This window comes from Coregonus lavaretus (genome assembly GCF_964263955.1).
Source record: "Coregonus lavaretus genome assembly, chromosome: 39".
NCBI lineage: Eukaryota > Metazoa > Chordata > Actinopteri > Salmoniformes > Salmonidae > Coregonus > Coregonus lavaretus.
Genome location: NC_140026.1, coordinates 1,940,465 through 1,956,362, shown reverse-complemented (window position 1 = coordinate 1,956,362; position 15,898 = coordinate 1,940,465). Strand labels below are relative to the sequence as shown.

The window sequence follows — 15,898 nt, the reverse complement described above, 5'->3', positions numbered from 1 at the left end:
AGGGCCCGACGTCCACAGGTGGGGGTTGTGCTTACAGCCCAACACCGTGTAGGACGTTTGGCATTTGCCAGAGAACACCAAGATTGGCAAATTCGCCACTGGCGCCCTGTGCTCTTCACAGATGAAAGCAGGTTCACACTGAGTACATGTGACAGACGTGACAGAGTCTGGAGACGCCGTGGAGAACGTTCTGCTGCCTGCAACATCCTCCAGTATGACCGGTTTGGTGGTGGGTCAGTCATGGTGTGGGGTGGCATTTCTTTGGGGGGCCGCACAGCCCTCCATGTGCTCGCCAGAGGTAGCCTGACTGCCATTAGGTACCGAGATGAGATCCTCAGACCCCTTGTGAGACCATATGCTGGTGCGGTTGGCCCTGGGTTCCTCCTAATGCAAGACAATGCTAGACCTCATGTGGCTGGAGTGTGTCAGCAGTTCCTGCAAGAGGAAGGCATTGATGCTATGGACTGGCCCGCCCGTTCCCCAGACCTGAATCCAATTGAGCACATCTGGGACATCATGTCTCTCTCCGTCCACCAACGCCACGTTACACCACAGACTGTCCAGGAGTTGGCGGATGCTTTAGTCCAGGTCTGGGAGGAGATCCCTCAGGAGACCATCCGCCACCTCATCAGGAGCATGCCCAGGCGTTGTAGGGAGGTCATACAGGCACGTGGAGGCCACACACACTACTGGGCCTCATTTTGACTTGTTTTAAGGACATTACATCAAAGTTGGATCAGTCTGTAGTGTGGTTTTCCACTTTTAATTTTGAGTGTGACTCCAAATCCAGACCTCCATGGGGTTGATAAATTTGATTTCCATTGATATTTTTTGTGTGATTTTGTTGTCAGCACATTCAACTATGTAAAGAAACAAGTATTTAATAAGATTATTTCATTCATTCAGATCTAGGATGTTATTTTAGTGTTCCCTTTATTTTTTTTGAGCAGTGTACATCAAGCCATGATGGCTATTTTCGAATGAATAAGGCAGGTAATGATATTTCAGAAAGAACTGTAAATGTCACACGTTGTTTGGCACGACCTTCAACAAGGAGTTTTGTAAGGCGTTCAGTTTCCCCCTTCGGTTCATTTATGGACTTTAACACCAATGTATGTTTTACAATGTATGTAAAATGCATAACAGGACGTTTGAGAACTACCATTAGGCACAGATCTAGGATCAGTGTGCCCCCCACGCCCTAACCTTCACCATAGGGGAGAATAACTGTCCCTAGATCAGTGTCTAGGTCTAACGTTACAGCTTCATTACTAGGGAGAGAAAGATGCGACGAGAGAAGAGAAAGAAAGCCAGAGAAAAAGAGAGTGCGTAAATGCTCTTTCGTTCTATCTAGGAGAGAAGCCGGAAGGGAAGGTTGTGCGAGAAAGGCCTACGCATTATGTTGTGCGACAGAAGGGCCTCCACTTCCCGTGTCGTCATCAACATGCGACCAAACCGGGAGCGAGAAGTGGGAGATTCGAAGTAGCAAAACAAACAACAGTTATTTAATATTTCATTAAACGATGCTATCTACGATCACTTAAAACGACGAGGAAAACCACGACATCGGAGTAAGGTAATATAACTTACTGTGTATAAGAAAGTTAATGTTCCTTGTCTCTGGCACAAATGGATTTGCATGACTGTTAACATAGCTAGCTAACTCGATAGAGATGCGAAAAGGGTTATCGACGTGAGACTTGTCATTGTCAAGTTGGCAACTCCTATGGTAATCGATACTGTATTGTGTATACTACTAGTGCACGTCACTTCAGGCTTGAATTGAAAAGCCCCTGCTCTCTCCTTGTACCCATCAGCCCTGGTATCTCGCCGTGATCATATCATTAGTATTTTGCGTTGTGGCCGCACAAACACCGGTTCGAATCCAGGTCACTGCATTGCGATACACAATGTCACGCCATAAGGGCTGTTTTTGAATGAAAAAGGTAGGTCATTATATTTTCGGAAAGAACTGTAAATGTCACATGTTGTTTAGCGTGACAATGACGAGTTAACAAGGCAGCACAAACTAACAGATCCAAATATTGTGGACTCGCAAAATAGTGTGGCACATTTTTAATATGCAGGTAAATCTTTTGACATAATGGTTTGATCTTGTAGAATATATTTCTTACTTGTAAACACATTCTCAAACGTGTAACTGATGAGTTGTGAATATGAAAAATATGAAATTTGTAGTTCTAATCGCATTCGCAAACGTCATATTTGCGAGCAATAATTGCATCTGTACACCTGCTCATGTCACTACCATGACAAAAAAAGATTGGTAGATGTTGCAAACAAGGAGAAAGAGAGCCAGGAGCGCTTGGTGGGACCTGTTTCTTCTAACCAATCAGATGAGATTTTCATAGACCAGTATACTCTACACTGGTTGGTTGGTGACAGCTCCCATGGGCCGTGATGTCTGGCAGAACCACCTGTCAATCACGACGTGGGTTACGGCTTGCGCCGTGTCCACTATATAATCCCAGCTGTCATGGTGGGTAACTTTAAATGTCTTTCTTTTATGGCTAGGTAACAAGCTTTCTTCTTCTTTGTAATACGTTTTTGGAAGCTAACTCTAACGTTGTAGTCTGATGCTAGCTACCGAAATTGATTTGGTAAAGTTATTTAGCGAAGTATTTTGCGAGCTAGATTCTGTGTGGATCCATAGCTAGCTAGCATAATCATTAGAAAAGTAATCATTTACCTGCGAAGACCTAGCAACTGAGATAAATCCCAAGATTTATTGATCACCCAGTTCGATCTGGAGTTTTAGTAGAAGCACGACCCCGCCTAACTGGGAGTGGATTGTAGCCTGGAGAGGGGGTACAGACCATTTGTAAATGGTTTAGATAGGGTTTTACATTAATCAAAGGGCAGTAGCTACAGATTCACAGAATGCAGCCAATGTCAAAGCTAAATACATTATTTTCTACCCTTCAGTCGTGCTTCTACTAAAACTCCAGATCGAACTGGGTGATCAATAAATCATGGGATTTATTTCAGTTGCTAGGTCTTCGCAGGTAAATTATTTATTTTCTAATGATTATGCTAGCTAGCTATGGATCCACACAGAATCTAGCTAGTTAGCTTAAAAATAGTTTACAAAATAACTTTACCAAATCGTTTTCGGTAGCTAGCATCAGACTACAACGTTAGTTATCTTCCAAAAACGTATTACAAAGAAGAAAAAAGCTTGTTACCTAGCCATAAAAGAAAGACATTTAAACTTACCCGCCATGACAGCTGGGCTTCTATGGTGGACATTGTGCAAGCAGTAACCTTGTAATCAAGTCGTGATTGACAGGTGTTTGCGCCAGACAACACGGCCCATGTGAGCTATACTGGTATATGAAAATCTCATCTGATTGGTTAGAAGAAACAGGTCCCACCTCCAAGAGCTCCTCTCTCTTTCTCCTTGTTTGCAACATCTACCAATCTTTTTGTCATGGTAGGGCGCTAAAGCACTGCCAAAAGTCTGAGTGCGCAAAATTGACATGCGCAGGTGTACAAATGCAATTATTGCTCGCAAATATTAAGTTACAAGTTTGCGAATGCAATTACAACTACATATTTTATTATTTCATGTTCACAACTCATCAGTTACACACTTGCAAATTTGTGTTTACAACTATAAATATATTCTACAAGCTCCAAATCATTGCGTCCATGATTTACCTCCATACCTCTGCTGTAGCTACGTGACTGAGACCGATGTGATCAAAGCCTACAACATCATCTAGAGCTGTGTGGTGATCCTATGTTGAGCAGTGTGGTGATCCTGTGTTGAGCAGTGTGGTGATCCTGGGTTGAGCAGTGTGGTGATCCTGGGTTGAGCAGTGTGGTGATCCTGTGTTGAGCAGTGTGGTGATCCTGGGTTGAGCAGTGTGGTGATCCTGGGTTGAGCAGTGTGGTGATCCTGTGTTGAGCAGTGTGGTGATCCTGGGTTGAGCAGTGTGGTGATCCTGGGTTGAGCAGTGTGGTGATCCTGGGTTGAGCAGTGTGGTGATCCTGGGTTGAGCAGTGTGGTGATCCTGGGTTGAGCAGTGTGGTGATCCTGGGTTGAGCAGTGTGGTGATCCTGGGTTGAGCAGTGTGGTGATCCTGGGTTGAGCAGTGTGGTGATCCTGGGTTGAGCAGTGTGGTGATCCTGGGTTGAGCAGTGTGGTGATCCTGGGTTGAGCAGTGTGGTGATCCTGGGTTGAGCAGTGTGGTGATCCTGGGTTGAGCAGTGTGGTGATCCTGTGTTGAGCAGTGTGGTGATCCTGTGTTGTGGTACATTGCATTTATGCACCTCTGCTGTAGATGACCTGTGTTTGTCTAGCTCTTAAACTCAAGGCGCCATTCTGCCTTCTCCCTACAGTTGGCAGACATTCTGCCTTCTCCCTGGCAGACATTCTGCCTTCTCCCTGGCAGACATTCTGCCTTCTCCCTGGCAGACATTCTGCCTTCTCCCTACAGTTGGCAGACATTCTGCCTTCTCCCTGGCAGACATTCTGCCTTCTCCCTGGCAGACATTCTGCCTTCTCCCTACCGTTGGCAGACATTCTGCCTTCTCCCTGGCAGACATTCTGCCTTCTCCCTACCGTTGGCAGACATTCTGCCTTCTCCCTGGCAGACATTCTGCCTTCTCCCTACCGTTGGCAGACATTCTGCCTTCTCCCTACAGTTGGCAGACATTCTGCCTTCTCCCTGGCAGACATTCTGCCTTCTCCCTGGCAGACATTCTGCCTTCTCCCTACCGTTGGCAGACATTCTGCCTTCTCCCTACCGTTGGCAGACATTCTGCCTTCTCCCTGGCAGACATTCTGCCTTCTCCCTGGCAGACATTCTGCCTTCTCCCTGGCAGACATTCTGCCTTCTCCCTGGCAGACATTCTGCCTTCTCCCTGGCAGACATTCTGCCTTCTCCCTACCGTTGGCAGACATTCTGCCTTCTCCCTGGCAGACATTCTGCCTTCTCCCTACCGTTGGCAGACATTCTGCCTTCTCCCTACCGTTGGCAGACATTCTGCCTTCTCCCTGGCAGACATTCTGCCTTCTCCCTACCGTTGGCAGACATTCTGCCTTCTCCCTACCGTTGGCAGACATTCTGCCTTCTCCCTGGCAGACATTCTGCCTTCTCCCTACCGTTGGCAGACATTCTGCCTTCTCCCTGGCAGACATTCTGCCTTCTCCCTGGCAGACATTCTGCCTTCTCCCTACCGTTGGCAGACATTCTGCCTTCTCCCTGGCAGACATTCTGCCTTCTCCCTACCGTTGGCAGACATTCTGCCTTCTCCCTGGCAGACATTCTGCCTTCTCCCTACCGTTGGCAGACATTCTGCCTTCTCCCTGGCAGACATTCTGCCTTCTCCCTACAGTTGGCAGACATTCTGCCTTCTCCCTGGCAGACATTCTGCCTTCTCCCTGGCAGACATTCTGCCTTCTCCCTGGCAGACATTCTGCCTTCTCCCTACCGTTGGCAGACATTCTGCCTTCTCCCTGGCAGACATTCTGCCTTCTCCCTACCGTTGGCAGACATTCTGCCTTCTCCCTGGCAGACATTCTGCCTTCTCCCTACCGTTGGCAGACATTCTGCCTTCTCCCTACAGTTCCCCAACGACTGACTCATGTGAACTACAATCGAAACGCTGTGTTTTAACATTTAGAAACGTCAATAATCCCCCAGTAAGATGGTGTGGCGGTCTGGCATGGACACCCCCCAGTAAGATGGTGTGGCGGTCTGGCATGGACACCCCCCAGTAAGATGGTGTGGCGGTCTGGCATGGACACCCCCCAGTAAGATGGTGTGGCGGTCTGGCATGGACACCCCCCAGTAAGATGGTGTGGTGGTCTGGCATGGAGACCCCCCAGTAAGATGGTGTGGCGGTCTGGCATGGACACCCCCCAGTAAGATGGTGTGGCGGTCTGGCATGGACACCCCCCCAGTAAGATGGCCACCATCATAGAATATAATTACTAGAAGGGGCGTAGCCCATCAAGTTTCTTACACTGCTCAACCAAATGCTTCCTTGCAGGTTCGTTCTCGACACTGCAACAACAATAAGAAATAAGTGAAGAGAAGAACACGAATAGAATAAAGGTTTTAGCGTAAGTCGTAGGAAATGATGGCGTGAACGTTCGGAGAAAACAAAGCAATAATTAACGGCGTAAAGCCAAGTCTAGCAGGAGTCTGTCAGCGCCGCCATCATCGTCCTATCAGACAACAGCAGTTGGACTGCACCCTCGTGGGTACACTAATGTAATTCATTCTAATTTCTGTGGTTGTGCTCCCTTCCTGTGTTGTGCAGCATGGCGACCCCCAGTAAGACCCCGCCGGGCTCTGACCCCAAGCAGCTGGAGAGGACCGGGACAGTCCGGGAGATCGGCTCTCAGGCTGTGTGGTCTCTGTCTTCATGTAAACCAGGTGAGTTCAGTTGGGTTCTATTCATTAGTGCACACCTGTTATGAGAATTATTTAACAAACTATTTCAGTGTCTCTGTGGATCAAGTAACGGCCAGAGTCCCGGTCCGCATAGTCAGAGATGTTTATTCATTGAGAATTCTGTTATCACAATTTCACAAGTCCGTCTTTTATACTCACACGTCATACAAAAATCCCTCCCCTCTTTAGGCAGGCTGTTTTCCTCTGCTCTCCTGACCATCAGGTCACACACACACGTTCTTATCATAGGCTGCATTCCTTAAGTTATCGCCGTCCTCACAATATTCTGCACCATGTTTCATACTCCTTAAAAAGCCTAAAAGTCTCTCTCCTCCCTAAATTGGGAGGCCTCTTTATCTTGGTTTCTCAGTTGTCTGTAGACAGTTCTCCTTGTCCTTTGTTGTCTGGTCTAACTCTTACTCACATTGCTAAATAGTAGCTCAATGTCATAGTCTTTACTGGTCCTACACTCACACATTCTAACACATTTCACACAATTTCAGGGTGTAATAATTAGTCATTTAATAATTATTCTATCAACACCGCAGCAAAATGTTTTGCAAAGGTAATGTAAACAAGAGTTTCTTAATGGACAAAACCTCCCGGTTTCAGTCTGTTTGTTGTCTGATGAACACAACCCTGGGGTTCTCTCTCTCTCCTCCTCTCTGATGAACACAACCCTGGCGTTCTCTCTCTCTCCTCCTCTCTGATGAACACAACCCTGGCGTTCTCTCTCTCTCCTCCTCTCTGATGAACACAACCCTGGCGTTCTCTCTCTCTCCTCCTCTCTGATGAACACAACCCTGGCGTTCTCTCTCTCTCCTCCTCTCTGATGAACACAACCCTGGCGTTCTCTCTCTCTCCTCCTCTCTGATGAACACAACCCTGGCGTTCTCTCTCTCTCCTCCTCTCTGATGAACATAACCCTGGCGTTCTCTCTTTCTCCTCCTCTCTGATGAACACAACCCTGGCGTTCTCTCTCTCTCCTCCTCTCTGATGAACACAACCCTGGCGTTCTCTCTCTCTCCTCCTCTCTGATGAACACAACCCTGGCGTTCTCTCTCTCTCCTCCTCTCTGATGAACACAACCCTGGTGTTCTCTCTCTCTCCTCCTCTCTGATGAACACAACCCTGGCGTTCTCTCTCTCTCCTCCTCTCTGATGAACACAACCCCGGCGTTCTCTCTCTCTCCTCCTCTCTGATGAACACAACCCTGGCGTTCTCTCTCTCTCCTTCTCTCTGATGAACACAACCCTGGCGTTCTCTCTCTCTCTCCTCCTCTCTGATGAACACAACCCTGGCGTTCTCTCTCTCTCCTCCTCTCTGATGAACACAACCCTGGCGTTCTCTCTCTCTCCTCCTCTCTGATGAACACAACCCTGGCGTTCTCTCTCTCCTCCTCTCTGATGAACACAACCCTGGCGTTCTCTCTCTCTCCTCCTCTCTGATGAACACAACCCTGGCGTTCTCTCTCTCTCCTTCTCTCTGATGAACACAACCCTGGCGTTCTCTCTCTCTCTCCTCCTCTCTGATGAACACAACCCTGGCGTTCTCTCTCTCTCTCCTCCTCTCTGATGAACACAACCCTGGCGTTCTCTCTCTCTCCTCCTCTCTGATGAACACAACCCTGGCGTTCTCTCTCTCCTCCTCTCTGATGAACACAACCCTGGCGTTCTCTCTCTCTCCTCCTCTCTGATGAACACAACCCTGGCGTTCTCTCTCTCTCCTCCTCTCTGATGAACACAACCCTGGCGTTCTCTCTCTCTCCTCCTCTCTGATGAACACAACCCTGGCGTTCTCTCTCTCTCCTCCTCTCTGATGAACACAACCCTGGCGTTCTCTCTCTCTCCTCCTCTCTGATGAACACAACCCCGGCGTTCTCTCTCTCTCCTCCTCTCTGATGAACACAACCCTGGCGTTCTCTCTCCTTCTCTCTGATGAACACAACCCTGGCGTTCTCTCTCTCTCTCCTCCTCTCTGATGAACACAACCCTGGCGTTCTCTCTCTCTCCTCCTCTCTGATGAACACAACCCTGGCGTTCTCTCTCTCTCCTCCTCTCTGATGAACACAACCCTGGCGTTCTCTCTCTCTCCTCCTCTCTTATGAACACAACCCTGGCGTTCTCTCTCTCTCCTCCTCTCTGATGAACACAACCCTGGCGTTCTCTCTCTCTCCTCCTCTCTGATGAACACAACCCTGGCGTTCTCTCTCTCTCCTCCTCTCTGATGAACACAACCCTGGCGTTCTCTCTCTCTCCTCCTCTCTGATGAACACAACCCTGGCGTTCTCTCTCTCTCCTCCTCTCTGATGAACACAACCCTGGCGTTCTCTCTCTCTCCTCCTCTCTGATGAACACAACCCTGGCGTTCTCTCTCTCTCCTCCTCTCTGATGAACACAACCCTGGCGTTCTCTCTCTCTCCTCCTCTCTGATGAACACAACCCTGGCGTTCTCTCTCTCCTCCTCTCTGATGAACACAACCCTGGCGTTCTCTCTCTCTCCTCCTCTCTGATGAACACAACCCTGGGGTTCTCTCTCTCTCCTCCTCTCTGATGAACACAACCCTGGCGTTCTCTCACTCCTCCTCTCTGATGAACACAACCCTGGCGTTCTCTCTCTCTCCTCCTCTCTGATGAACACAACCCTGGCGTTCTCTCTCTCCTCCTCTCTGATGAACACAACCCTGGCGTTCTCTCTCTCTCCTCCTCTCTGATGAACACAACCCTGGCGTTCTCTCTCTCTCCTCCTCTCTGATGAACACAACCCTGGCGTTCTCTCTCTCTCTCCTCCTCTCTGATGAACACAACCCTGGCGTTCTCTCTCTCTCTCCTCCTCTCTGATGAACACAACCCTGGCGTTCTCTCTCTCTCCTCCTCTCTGATGAACACAACCCTGGCGTTCTCTCTCTCTCTCCTCCTCTCTGATGAACACAACCCTGGCGTTCTCTCTCTCTCCTCCTCTCTGATGAACACAACCCTGGCGTTCTCTCTCTCTCCTCCTCTCTGATGAACACAACCCTGGGGTTCTCTCTCTCCTCCTCTCTGATGAACACAACCCTGGCGTTCTCTCTCTCTCCTCCTCTCTGATGAACACAACCCTGGCGTTCTCTCTCTCTCCTCCTCTCTGATGAACACAACCCTGGCGTTCTCTCTCTCTCCTCCTCTCTGATGAACACAACCCTGGCGTTCTCTCTCTCTCCTCCTCTCTGATGAACACAACCCTGGCGTTCTCTCTCTCCTCCTCTCTGATGAACACAACCCTGGGGTTCTCTCTCTCTCCTCCTCTCTGATGAACACAACCCTGGCATTCTCTCTCTCTCCTCCTCTCTGATGAACACAACCCTGGCGTTCTCTCTCTCTCTCCTCCTCTCTGATGAACACAACCCTGGGGTTCTCTCTCTCTCCTCCTCTCTGATGAACACAACCCTGGCGTTCTCTCTCTCTCCTCCTCTCTGATGAACACAACCCTGGCGTTCTCTCTCTCTCCTCCTCTCTGATGAACACAACCCTGGTGTTCTCTCTCTCTCCTCCTCTCTGATGAACACAACCCTGGCGTTCTCTCTCTCTCCTCCTCTCTGATGAACACAACCCTGGCGTTCTCTCTCTCTCCTCCGCTCTGATGAACACAACCCTGGCGTTCTCTCTCTCCTCCTCTCTGATGAACACAACCCTGGCGTTCTCTCTCTCTCCTCCTCTCTGATGAACACAACCCTGGCGTTCTCTCTCTCTCCTCCTCTCTGATGAACACAACCCTGGCGTTCTCTCTCTCTCCTCCTCTCTGATGAACACAACCCTGGCGTTCTCTCTCTCTCCTCCTCTCTGATGAACACAACCCTGGCGTTCTCTCTCTCTCCTCCTCTCTGATGAACACAACCCTGGCGTTCTCTCTCTCTCCTCCTCTCTGATGAACACAACCCTGGCGTTCTCTCTCTCTCCTCCTCTCTGATGAACACAACCCTGGGGTTCTCTCTCTCTCTCCTCCTCTCTGATGAACACAACCCTGGCGTTCTCTCTCTCTCCTCCTCTCTGATGAACACAACCCTGGCGTTCTCTCTCTCTCCTCCTCTCTGATGAACACAACCCTGGCGTTCTCTCTCTCTCCTCCTCTCTGATGAACACAACCCTGGGGTTCTCTCTCTCTCTCCTCCTCTCTGATGAACACAACCCTGGCGTTCTCTCTCTCTCCTCCTCTCTGATGAACACAACCCTGGCGTTCTCTCTCTCTCCTCCTCTCTGATGAACACAACCCTGGCGTTCTCTCTCTCCTCCTCTCTGATGAACACAACCCTGGCGTTCTCTCTCTCTCCTCCTCTGCTGACTGGTGAACTCATACAGTGTCTCTGTCCCCCTATCCCTCTCCCTCTCTAGGTTTTGGTGTGGACCAGCTGAGAGATGATAACCTGGAGACATACTGGCAGTCTGATGGATCCCAGCCGCACCTAGTCAACATCCAGTTCAGGTACAGTCTTCCTGCCTGCCTGCCTGCCTGCCTGCCTGCCTGCCTGCCTGTCTGTATGTCCATCTGTCTGCCCCTGTCTGTCTGTATGCCCCTGTCTGCCTGTCTGTCTGTCTGCCCCTGTCTGTCTGTATGCCCAGCTGTCTGCCTGTCTGTCTGTCTGCCCCTGTCTGCCTGTCTGTCTGCCCCTGCCTGTCTGTCTGCCTGTCTGCCTGCCTGTCTGCCTGCCTGTGACTGAATCAGTCAATCAGGATCTCAATGAAGGCATCTCCAACATCATTCTTCCCTCCTTCTCTCCCCAGGAGAAAGACACCTACCTTCCTTCCTTCCTTCCTTCCTTCCTTCCTTCCCTCCTTCCCTCCTTCTCACCCCAGGGGGAAGACTACAGTGAAGATGTTGTGTATCTATGCAGACTACAAGTCAGATGAGATCTAACCCTTACCCTCCTTCCCACCCCAGGAGGAAGACTACAGTGAAGATGTTGTGTATCTATGCAGACTACAAGTCAGATGAGAGCTACACCCCCAGTAAGATCTCTGTCAGGGTAGGAAACAACTTCCACAACCTGCAGGAGATCAGAGTAAGAACTTTGAAGTTATATTGTGTCAGTGTGTATCAATAACATGTTATGACTGTTATCACTAAGGGCTGTGATGGTACACGTCTTCGGTACGGGACCTCGGTTTGTTCCGCACTACGAACCTGAATGAATACAACAAATAGAACTACTATGCCTACGCTGAGTTGTAGGCCGTTGCCTCGTTAGTAACGCTGCGTTGTAGGCCGTTGCCTCGTTAGTAAACGCTGCGTTGGAGGCCGTTGCCTCGTTAGTAAACGCTGCGTTGGAGGCCGTTGCCTCGTTAGTAAACGCTGCGTTGGAGGCCGTTGCCTCGTTAGTAAACGCTGCGTTGGAGGCCGTTGCCTCGTTAGTAAACGCTGCGTTGGAGGCCGTTGCCTCGTTAGTAAACGCTGCGTTGGAGGCCGTTGCCTCGTTAGTAAACGCTGCGTTGGAGGCCGTTGCCTCGTTAGTAAACGCTGCGTTGTAGGCCGTTGCCTCGTTAGTAAACGCTGCGTTGGAGGCCGTTGCCTCGTTAGTAAACGCTGCGTTGGAGGCCGTTGCCTCGTTAGTAAACGCTGCGTTGGAGGCCGTTGCCTCGTTAGTAAACGCTGCGTTGGAGGCCGTTGCCTCGTTAGTAAACGCTGCGTTGTAGGCCGTTGCCTCGTTAGTAAACGCTGCGTTGGAGGCCGTTGCCTCGTTAGTAAACGCTGCGTTGGAGGCCGTTGCCTCGTTAGTAAACGCTGCGTTGGAGGCCGTTGCCTCGTTAGTAAACGCTGCGTTGGAGGCCGTTGCCTCGTTAGTAAACGTTGCGTTGGAGGCCGTTGCCTCGTTAGTAAACGCTGCGTTGGAGGCCGTTGCCTCGTTAGTAAACGCTGCGTTGGAGGCCGTTGCCTCGTTAGTAAACGCTGCGTTGGAGGCCGTTTGCCTCGTTAGTAAACGCTGCGTTGGAGGCCGTTGCCTCGTTAGTAAACGCTGCGTTGGAGGCCGTTGCCTCGTTAGTAAACGCTGCGTTGGAGGCCGTTGCCTCGTTAGTAAACGCTGCGTTGGAGGGCCGTTGCCTCGTTAGTAAACGCTGCGTTGGAGGCCGTTGCCTCGTTAGTAAACGCTGCGTTGGAGGCCGTTGCCTCGTTAGTAAACGCTGCGTTGGAGGCCGTTGCCTCGTTAGTAAACGCTGCGTTGGAGGCCGTTGCCTCGTTAGTAAAGCAGAGCTGGAAAACATTGTCGGCTGTGCCAATGGGCACGTTATAATCAATATAATAATAATATAATCCTTCATCATCGTTTAAATCTCCAGTTTGGGAACATTTTCACGGTGGACTACATCGGCGATGGACAGAGAGTTGTGGGTAAAACGTTAACAGTATGTTCTCCACGGCGCAATGAGAACAGAGTGGCGTGTGTAGCTTGTTGTTGTCGGCCAATCACAAGTCACCACAGCGCCACTACAGTTCCTGTGTGGCAAAGCAAATTAGGAGATGATCTAATCAATGGGAGATTGAATTAAACGTGAAATGAGTATATATGGTACCATGACCAAGAGTCAACAGCTAGGCTGCTATTTAATCATCTAAATGGAGGTGGTGTTATTTGTAACTGTAGGACAGGAAGAAAGCACATGCTCAATTAGCCTAGCTGGGTAGCTAGCTATCATAGCCAACTAGCTTCTCTGGGTTTGATGCAGTCGACAAAATACTACTAAATAATCCTATTGGATGATAAATAACCTAGCTATGACAAGCTAGAAGTTAGTGTTCTAGTGCGAGTCTGCTTGTTATGGTTGGTTGCTGTCTCTCCCCCCCTCCTCCTTGTCGCAAGGCCCCTCCTCCGCTTGCTCTCCCTCTCAAGGCCCCTCCTCCGCTTGCTCTCCCTCTCAAGGCCCCTCCTCCGCTTGCTCTCCCTCTCAAGGCCCCTCCTCCGCCTGCTCTCCCTCTCAAGGCCCCTCCTCCGCCTGCTCTCCCTCTCAAGGCCCCTCCTCCGCTTGCTCTCCCTCTCAAGGCCCCTCCTCCGCTTGCTCTCCCTCTCAAGGCCCCTCCTCCGCCTGCTCTCCCTCTCAAGGCCCCTCCTCCACTTGCTCTCCCTCTCAAGGCCCCACCTCCGCCTCCTCTCCCTCTCAAGGCCCTCCTCCGCCTGATCTCCCTCTCAAGGCCCCTCCTCCGCCTCCTCTCCCTCTCAAGGCCCCTCCTCCGCTTGCTCTCCCTCGCGCTGTATCAGGTTAATAAAGTAGCTGTATCAGGTTAATAAAGTAGCTGGATCAGGTTAATAAAGTAGCTGGATCAGGTTAATAAAGTAGCTGGATCAGGTTAATAAAGTAGCTGGATCAGGTTAATAAAGTAGCTGGATCAGGTTAATAAAGTAGCTGGATCAGGTTAATAAAGTAGCTGGATCAGGTTAATAAAGTAGCTGTATCAGGTTAATAAAGTAGCTGTATCAGGTTAATAAAGTAGCTGTATCAGGTTAATAAAGTAGCTGTATCAGGTTAATAAAGTAGCTGTATCAGGTCTGGTTAATAAAGTAGCTGTATCAGGTTAATAAAGTAGCTGTATCGTGTCTGGTTAATAAAGTAGCTGTATCAGGTTAATAAAGTAGCTTACAAATGGGCTTTTCTGCTACTTCCCTCACTCGGATCCGACCAGGTCTATACGGAACTGGTCGTCCTCGGGTCCGTTCGGAACGGGTCTCTATATTGAAAAAAAAATTTATGCATATTTGTCCGGGTGGGAAAGCCCCGGGGTCCATTTCTGAACGGGTCCAAGTTTTAGACTTCTACTTAACAATCCCTGTCACAGCAGACAATGATGTCACAGCAGACAATGATGTCACAGCAGACAATGATGTCACAGCAGACAATGATGTCACAGCAGGACAATGCCAGGAACATTGTGAATGATGTCACAACAGACAATGTTGTCACAACAGACAATGATGTCACAACAGACAATGATGTCACAACAGACAATGCCAGGAACATTGTGAATGATGTCACAACAGACAATGATGTCACAACAGACAATGATGTCACAACAGACAATGATGTCACAACAGACAATGATGTCACAACAGACAATGCCAGGAACATTGTGAATGATGTCACAGAAACTGGACTTGGGCCACAAATAGGGTGCGTTTTTAAGTTTGCGTATTTAGCCAAATAAACAAAAATTAACTAGAGTAACTGTTGGCATTTCATTTAGCTGCTGTAACCGTAACCGAACAGTGACCCCAAAACAGCAATACGTACCAAACCGTTACACCCCTAGTTATTACGAAGATAGCATTTTTACTTGTATCTCCTCCTCCTCACTCTTACCCCCCCTCCTCCTCCTCACCCTCCCCCTCCTCCTCCTCCTCACTCTTACCCCCCTCCTCCTCCTCACCCTCCCCCTCCTCCTCCTCCTCCTCCTCCTCACTCTTACCCCCCTCCTCCTCCTCACCCTCCCCCTCCTCCTCCTCCTCCTCCTCCTCCTCCCCCTCCTCCTCCTCCTCTCTTCTCCCCTGCAGCAGTTAGAGATGGTAGAACCTAGTGGTTGGATTCACATCCCCCTTCTGGACACAGTCAACAACCCCATCAGGTAGATTATATTTGTTGTTTTGAAAGGCGTCTCAAATACATTGCTTTTGAAAATGTATATTCTATATGTTAAATTCTATGTATATATTTCTTATTTATTCATCAGGACGTTCATGATCCAAATAGCTGTATTAGCCAACCACCAGAACGGCAGAGACACACACATGAGACAGATCAAGGTGTACACTCCCGTCGAGGAGAGCTCCATCGGCAAGTTCCCAAGATGCACCACGGTCGACTTCATGATGTACCGCACCATCAGATGACACTGAGGGCTCCGGGGGTTCTGGGTGGAACCTCTCAGGGTTCCGACTAGAACATTCCAGAGTTCCGGGTGGAACCCTTTAAGTGTACAGTGTTGACAAATAAGGGAATTGGAATGCCAAGTTTTTATATTGAAATATTATTCTAATTTCAAGTTAACCTGAAATGCTTTTCATTTGAGTACGTGGAGCCCCTCCGGCGTATTACAATCTCTGACTGCGTCCCAAATGGCACCCTATTCCCAATATAGTGCACTCTCTGCGGGAGTCCCTATGGACACTAGTCTAAAGTAGTGCACTATATAGGGAATAGGGTGCCAAGTGGTGAACGATCTCTGTGTTATTGATGTTGATAATTCCAAATGAGTCTGATGGTCTCCCTTTCGGTTGTTGTCTGATATATATGATAATTGAAGACTTGAATGAGAGCTTATAAGGGCAGCGGTTGCTAATGCTCATGTGACTATACCTACTGTCTGGGAATAAATGTCAAATGTTATGAATATGTATCTCTGTCTGTTGTTGAATTAAATGTGTTTTGTGTCTGAGCCACATAGGTGTGCTTTTGCTAGCTATAGGTCTGTCTGATCAGTTTTTATACCACAGTTTAACCAGCAGGAGGCAC

At 49.2% G+C, this 15,898-nt stretch overlaps 1 protein-coding gene across 4 annotated transcripts; it reads left to right on the top strand.

Moving 5' to 3' along the window:
• The first annotated feature begins 1,432 nt into the window (after window positions 1-1,432).
• Window positions 1,433-15,778, top strand: LOC311112878 (anaphase-promoting complex subunit 10). Of its 4 annotated transcripts, none has more exons than XM_084156019.1 (6): window positions 1,433-1,576; window positions 6,295-6,410; window positions 10,796-10,886; window positions 11,343-11,463; window positions 14,941-15,011; window positions 15,117-15,778. In XM_084156019.1, the coding sequence occupies exons 2-6, from the start codon at window positions 6,296-6,298 to the stop codon at window positions 15,274-15,276; spliced, it is 558 nt and encodes a 185-aa protein (XP_084012145.1). In that variant the 5' UTR covers window positions 1,433-1,576; window position 6,295; the 3' UTR covers window positions 15,277-15,778. The 4 variants fall into 4 exon arrangements, with proteins under 4 accessions (XP_084012145.1, XP_084012146.1, XP_084012148.1 ...); XM_084156020.1 differs by lacking the exon at window positions 1,433-1,576 and adding an exon at window positions 1,806-1,946; XM_084156022.1 differs by lacking the exon at window positions 1,433-1,576 and adding an exon at window positions 3,007-3,026.
• Window positions 15,779-15,898: the final 120 nt, after the last annotated feature.